Raw genomic sequence first — 7,696 nt, forward strand, 5'->3', positions numbered from 1 at the left:
GTGGTGTAATAAGGTTTATCTGTTGGTCCTATACACCTCTCCCCTATGAAGCACTGCTGTCCACTCCCTTGTTGCCTTTGCTTCAAACCCACAATTTCCTTGGACCCAAGGATACTAGGTTGTTCAAACTTAGCATCTTATGACTTGTGGAGGGCCCTGAGATGTTACTGAAAGGGTCTTATGACCTTAGCTGAGATGACCTGGGGTTGATGACCTGTAAAAGGTCTCATGACCTGAGAAAGTTGTGTTGACAAAGTGGTTATGATTGATGGATATTTTCCCTAGTCAAGAATAAGATTTCCCCACTTCTGGAACTGACCAGTCAATGAATTGTAATATTCTCCTATTTTAGTGTTCTCCAAGTATATAAAAGTAGCTAGCACAAAAGGGGAGGGGACCCTGATCAAGTGGAAGATCTTGGACCCACCTAATTAGGGCCACCAGTATCCCTAATAAATTGAATATGCTTGGAGCTCATACTCAAAGACTTTTGTTACTGATTGGAATTTTATGGCCCATAGTTTGGTCTTAGGAAAATCATCCTAACAATTGGCTTTAACCTTAAGTGGAATGGGCTGCCATTGGAAGTCTTTAAGCAGAGACTGGGTGATGACCCCTTGTTGGATGTAATGTAAAGGGGTTTCTTAAGGCCAGATTGGAATAAATCATTCCTGAGGTTCTTCTCAATCCTGGAACTCAGTGAGAAAGGGCTCCAATACTTCCTAGAGACATCTCTTCAATAAAATCACTGTTCAAGACCCCCTATGGTGGGGGCACTAACCATTGGGCATGAGCTCTACCACCAGCTTCGGGTATGCTATGTTGGTGCAGCCTGCGCTGGCACCACAATATTTCTCACATTCTGAAGGCACAACACAGGAGACTTCATCTGTGGAAAGAGACAGAGAGATTTCCAGTCAATCAGGGTCCAAGCAGTGAGGAGAGCTGAGCCCACTGGTGTAGTAGCTGGAAAGGGAGCTTCTGAGTGTCTGCCTTGGCAGTGGCTAATGGGCTTCACCTGGGGCCAGGAGATTCTGCCTGGCAGCTCCCACTTAGATGTGATCCCCCCTTGAGACAAGTGCCCAATTTGAGAGCTGGCTTAACATCTAGTAGGGCACAAAAACCCATCCCTCTGCTTCCCACTTTTTCACTGAAGTCTCCCAATATGTCTTGACTCTTAAAAACATATTTTAAAAAGCACATTTTATTGTTGTCCTTGTTATACCCCTTGAAGACAACGACTTATTTTTGTCTTTGTATTCCCAGAACCATCACAGTACCTGGCACATATGTAGGCACTAAATAAATGCTCATCATTTGATTGATTACATCACAATCATTTCTGAGAATTTAGAAAGAACCTTCTGCCCCTGCCCCAAGATTGACCAAAGAACAACAAATCCAGCAACATACAATGAAGTGACTTCATCTGATAATGTATACGATATTCTTTATTTAGATCCAGCTTTTTTTTATCTTTTGGCTAGTGTCCTTTGGCAGTCTGATGGAGCCTGTAGACTCCTTCTCAACAAGTTTTTAAGTGAATAAAATAAACCAAAATTCTGAAGATTAAAAAGGAAAGTGATCAGACTGAAATAGAGGTACCAAAAGAGGTATTTTTACGTTCACAAACCCCCAGGTTAAGAACCCTTGATTAAGAGAATATTTCTCTATAATCAATCAATCAATCAGTCTATCAACATTTATTAGGTACCTACTATGTGACAGGCACTATACAAAGCACTTGGGGTACAAAAAGAGTTAAAAGACACTCTATCCTTAAGGAGCTTACAGTCTAATGGGGAGAGACAACTTGCAAACAAATAGATACAAAGAAAATTAAATAGGAAATAAGTAATGGAAAGCACTAGAATTAAGAGGTATTGAGGAAGGTTTCCTGTAGAAGGTGGAACTTTAGGTGGAACTTAAAGGAAGCCAGGGAGCTCAGTAGGTGCAGTTGAGTTCCAGGTGTAGGGGAACAGCCAGAGAGAATGCACAGAGCCAAGAGATGGAGGATCTTGCTCATGGAATAGCCAGGCAGCCAGGGTCACTGGATCAAAGAGTAGCGATGAAGGGGAGTAAGGTGTAAGAAGACTGGACAGGGAGGAGGGGGAAGGTTATGAAGGGCTTTGAATGCCAAACAGAGCATTTATATTTGATCCTGGAGGCCAGAGGGAGCTATTGGAGTTTATTGAGTAAGGGGGTGACAGAGTAGGAACTGAGCTTTAGGAAAATCACTTTAGTGGATGGATTGGAATGGAGAAAGTCTTAAGGAAGGCAGACCCCCACCCCCACTCCCAGCAGTTACTGAAATAGTCCAGGCATGAGGTGATGAGGGTCTGCCCTAGCATAGGGTCAGTGTCAGAGGAGAGAAGGGGGTATATTTGAGAGATATTGCAATAGGCATTGGCAAGGGGGGGAGGTAGTGAGGAGTCTAGAATGATCCTTAAGTTGTGAGCTTGAGGGACTGGGAGGAGGGTGTTGCCCTTGGCGGTAATATGGAAGGTAGGAGCAGGGAGGATTTAAGGGGAAAGATTATGAGTTCAGTTTTGGACATGTTGAGTTTAACATGTCTACTGGATATCTGGTCTGGGATGTCTGAAAGACAATTGGAGACAAATATTAGACCCCTAAGTCAGCCTTGAAATAGATATGTCTTATTATCTATTTTCTTGTACCATGATTTTTTTCAGTTTCATTACTCAGTGTTAACCTTCCTATTAGGAATATTTGAATGACTTCTCAAAGTGGGGAGGCAACATAATAAAACAGAATAAACATGAGGTCTGGATTCAGAGGGTCCAGGGTGGGATTTCAAACAGCAGAGAAAGGCATAACCTGTGAGGCTACACCAAAAGCCTGGGACAGCAATACCACTACATCACAATGCCAGGAATAACCCCATCCCCTTTCTGTGGACTGCGACAGTTGATATACTGCTAGTCCTGGACTCAGGAAGACTTGTGATGTTGGGCAAATCACTTAACCTCTGTTTGCCTCAATTTCCTCAACTGTAAAATTATTACAAAATAATAGTATATACCTCCCAGGGTTGAGGGGATCAAATGAGATAGTATTGGCTTAGTGCAAATCCTGGCACATATTGGCACTTAATAAATGCACATTTACTTCCTTCTCTCCATTCTCTAGAATGGGCTTATAAAAAAAGGCTTGGGACCTTGCAGTCAGAAGTCACGGGATCCCCACAATGTGATCTTCAATCAGCTTCAGAGAGCTCAATTATGCCCCTTAACTCATCCTTACTAAAACAGAGAAGTCGGCACTTTAGAAATATCAGAGTAGAAATAACAGGGGTTTTCAGGGCCACTCATCGCCAGACTGAAAATTAAATTAACCCAAATGTTCTGTTTCACAAGAGTTCCAGAATAATCAAGGTTCCATCGCAACCTGAAAGTACCATATGGATCTAGATTCAGAACCAGATCTAGAACCAGAAGGGGAGTTAGAGGGTACTTGGTCCAACCACTTCATTTCATGGATTAGGAAACCCAGGCCTAGTGATTAGAGTGACTTGCCAGGTGGTAGGTGGCAATCACATGACCAAGTTACAAGCTTAGACCCAACCTTGGGATTCATTGATCCCATATTTAGTGCTCTTCCCCTGTGTTACATCCTTCCAAATTGCAAGTTCCCCTGAATATAGTCCATACCCCAAAATGAGATCTTGAAGGGAAAAGGATTTGCAGAGAAAAACATGATAACATTCATTACTGACCACAAGGTAGAGAAGATGCGTGGCCAACACTTGAAGCATCACAGCATTTCCTAGGGGCTGAGGGTGAACGGATGGCAGAGAGGACTTACCTGGGAACAGAATGCGGCTGATCATACCAGGCATCACCATGAGGAAGAGGGGGAGCAGCTTCAGGTAGCCACACAAGATGCAGCCAGCCTTCACATGGGACATGTTCTTCCCTGAGAGGCATCGCTGCACAATCACCTGCCAAGGAAACAGAAAGTTGTGATTGGTGTAGGGCCCCAGGACTCTCTTCCTCAAATTAAAAGGTGCTCCTCCATAGGATGGGGATGTGACCTGATTCTCATTTCAAGCAATGGATAGAAGTTACAGGTAGGCAACTTTCAACTCAGTGTAGGAAAGAATGTTCTGGCATTAGAGCTGTCCAGCTCCATGGACAACCTAGGACATAGGTAGTGAGTTCCCCACCAAAGGAGATATTCAATCAAAAAATGGACAACTGCCTACTGACAATGCTGTAGACAAGCATTTAGACTCTATGGCCCCTCAGGCAGTGAGGTTAGCTGTTGTTGTTTTTGTTGTTGTTGTTTATGCTGGCCAAAACACAGCATTGAAACAAAGGAGAGAAATGTTTCATGGAAGAGAAAGTATGAATTTGCTGAATGTGCCCTGCCAAGCCTAAGCCACAGATCATTCCCACCTTCCACCCCCTCCTACGTACGTGCTGCTGGAGGAAGGTGGAGAAAATCATGAAACTGTTCTGACCCGCTTCACTACATATTTTGGTTACACAGTCTCGACTGGGCCCTCACTGCTGCTTGGCAATCCTCCTGTACTACCCTTATCAACTCATGTTCCCACTTTCCACAGTGGATCTTCCAAATCTTTTCATCACTCCTCAAACCTGTCCATGGCCTCTCTTCCACAGCTTCTAAAGCTGAGAACCGAGGAACCTCATATTTTATAAAATAAAATGGAAGCCATTCACTCTGAGCTCCCCCTTCTCCCCTCTTCTTTATCTCCTATCACTCAGGTGCCTTCTCCCACTGCTCCTTTAAGCCTGCCTCATAGGATGAAGTGGCCTTACAGCTTACCAAGGTTAACCCCTCTACCTGTTAAGTGACCCCATTTCAAACCATCTCCTCTAATACATTGTCTCCTCTCTCTGTCATACCAACTATTTCAATAATTTGTCCCTGTCTACTGGCTCATTTCCTACTGCCTACAAACATGCCTGGGTCTCCTTCATATTGAAAAAAACCCTCGCTTGATCCTTCCATCCCTACTGCTGTAGAGGACAACACACTTTACCCAGTCCCTCAGGCTCACATCCTAGCAGTCATCCTGGATTCCTCACTTTCTCTCACCCACCATATCCAAGCTGGTGCCAAGTCCTGTCAATTTCACCTGTGCAGCATCTCTCAAATTCACCCCCTTTTCTCCTCTGACACCACCCCGCCTCTGCTGCAGACCTTCACTCCCTCATACCTGGACAATTGCAGTAGCTGCTGGAGGCTCTGCCTGTGTCAAATCTCTATCCAATCAACACTCCATTCAACCACTAAAGTGATTTCCCTAAAGTACAGGTGCAACCATGTCACCCCTTACTCAATAAACCCCAGTGGCTCCCCATTGCCTCCAGGATCAAATACAAAATGCTGTCTAGTGTTCAAAGCCCTTCATAACCAAGTCCCCTCCTATGTCTCTGGTCTTCTCACACTGTACATCTCACTCATGTCCTCTTCCATCCAGAGACCCTGGCCTCCTGGCTGTCCCATGAACGAGACTCTCCATCTCTTGGCTCTGGGCAAGTTCTCTGCCCATCCTCTATGTCTGGAATGTTCTTCCTTCTCCTACTGACCTCCCTGACCTTCAAATGCCAACTAAAATCTAACCTTCTACAGGAAGCCTTCCCAATACCATTAATCCCAGACTTCTGAGTTCCTTTTGTTAATAATCTCCAGTTGTCCTGTATAGAGCTTGTTTGTGTCTAGTTGTTTGCATGTTTTCTCTCCACATTAGATTGTGAGCTCCTTGAGGTTGGGAAATTTTGCCTCTTTTTCTACCATGAATGTTTAGCATAGTCCCTGGCACATAGTAGGTACATAATGAATGTTTATTGACTAAATAACTGGTTCTGGAGTAAGACAGTCTGAGTGCAAATCCCATCGCTTACAACTACTCATGTGTGACCTCAAGTAAACATTGGAATGTCTCTGAGCAGCTGATCATTGAATGTTTCCTCATCTGTAAAAGGAAGGTATTGGACTCTATGATCACTGTGATCCTCTGAGTTTTGCTGCTGATAGAGAGACATAATAAAGGGCAGATCATGGTCCAAATGATAGGAGGAGGGAGAGAAGAACAAGGCCTTACCTTTCACAAATATTTGTGAAGAAAAAGAAGCCTAGGTTCAAGATAGGGAAGGGAAATTAGGAAATATTTTTGGGACAACGGAGTTTTGGCCAAAATACAGTTTAGAGAAGGTTTTAGATGGATTAATGTATGATTAATGCATTCTTGCTCATTGAGGCAAGCTGGGGGTGATTGTGGCCACATTCCTAATCTCTTGAGGTTAATGTCCTGAAAGATACCCATGAAATCATCACAAACTGACTCTTATTGCTTCTAATCAGAGAGAGACTTCAGAGCTAAAGGAGTCTGACCCTGTGGGGAGTTATAGCCATGGCTCTGACAGTATTTTTGTTTTGGATTCTTAACTGTGTGACAGTGGGCAAGTCCTTTCCCATCTCTAGACCTGTTTTCCTTCTGCAAGATGAACAGGATCTCAGAGGTCTCGAAATGCATGATTGCATGAAATTTGAACTGTAACTGAATAAACAAATGAATAAAAGAGAGTGTGTGTGTTCAAGAAGAGAGAGAGAAAAGAAAAAGAGGTGTGTGTGTGTGTGTGAGTGTGTGTGTGTGTGTAAGAGAAGGGAAGGGAAGTGAAAGAGGAAAGGAAAGAGAAAGAAGAGAGGAAGGGAGAGAAAAGAAGAAAAAGGCCCTGAGCAGAACTTCAAAGGAAGCCAGGGTTTCTAAGAGGCAAGTGAGGCAGGGAGAGCATGAGGCATGTCTCACACACACACTATTTGGGTGACCTTGGGCAAATCCCCCAAGGTCTCTAAGCCAGTTTCCTTACCTAAAAAATGAAGGAGTTGAACTATACAGTGGGCCAACCACTGGCTTTGGGTCAGAGACCTGGGTTTAAATCCTGCCTCTATCTCTCATTAGCTATATAGCTCTTAGGCCTCTCCTCTCTTATGGACCTCTCACCTGGTCTGCACACCAGTACCAAAGAGAAACAAGGTTCATTCCAATGAGGACTCCTGGCCATGGCAGTTCACCAGTGATGGGATCCTGGAAGAGGTGGAAGGAGTCTGCTCTGGGCATGTAGCATCCTGGGTTCAGAGTTACATTTTGGTCTATGATGACAGATGGGATGGCTTTCATGTACTTCTCAGTGAAGGCCTCATACCCTCCCACTTCTGCAAAACCTAAAGAACATCAGGGGAAAAAGTTAAATCTGAGTGGCCACTGGGAGCCAATAGGCCACATCAGGGGAACTTCTCTTAGGCCACAATAATTATGTCTACATACATTAATGTCAACATCCATAGTGTCCCAGACTTATTGTCCTTCCCACTCCTCTCCTGGGACAAAGCCTTTCCTGATTCCATCCAGGTCATCCTGTTACCCACCTCAAATTATCTTGTGTCATGCTCACTTGTGGATACATTATTTTCTTCCAGGAGAATGTAAGCTCCTTGAAGGCAGGGACAATTTCCTTTCTCTTTTTGTATCCCTGGTTGGCTGCTAGGTGGTACAGTAGATAGAGTGTCAGCTTTGAATTCAGGAAGACTCATCTTCCTGAGTTCAAATCCAGCCTCAGACACTTATTAGGTGGGTGACCCTGGGAAAGTCATGTAACCCTGTTTGCCTTAGTTGTAAAATGAGCTGGAGAAGCAAATGGCAAAC

General features: G+C 44.0%; 1 protein-coding gene across 1 annotated transcript; it reads right to left on the reverse strand.

The window, feature by feature from the left end:
* Positions 1-776: 776 nt before the first annotated feature.
* Positions 777-7,215, reverse strand: LOC114037148 (sodium/glucose cotransporter 1-like; the record flags this gene model as incomplete). The annotated part of the gene is made up of 3 exons (XM_027853976.1): positions 777-889; positions 3,826-3,961; positions 6,995-7,215. Coding segments are annotated over 3 exons (470 nt in total), but the record flags the coding sequence as incomplete, so codon positions are not given.
* Positions 7,216-7,696: the final 481 nt, after the last annotated feature.

This window comes from Vombatus ursinus, unplaced genomic scaffold (genome assembly GCF_900497805.2).
Source record: "Vombatus ursinus unplaced genomic scaffold, bare-nosed wombat genome assembly UNPS02010254.1, whole genome shotgun sequence".
NCBI lineage: Eukaryota > Metazoa > Chordata > Mammalia > Diprotodontia > Vombatidae > Vombatus > Vombatus ursinus.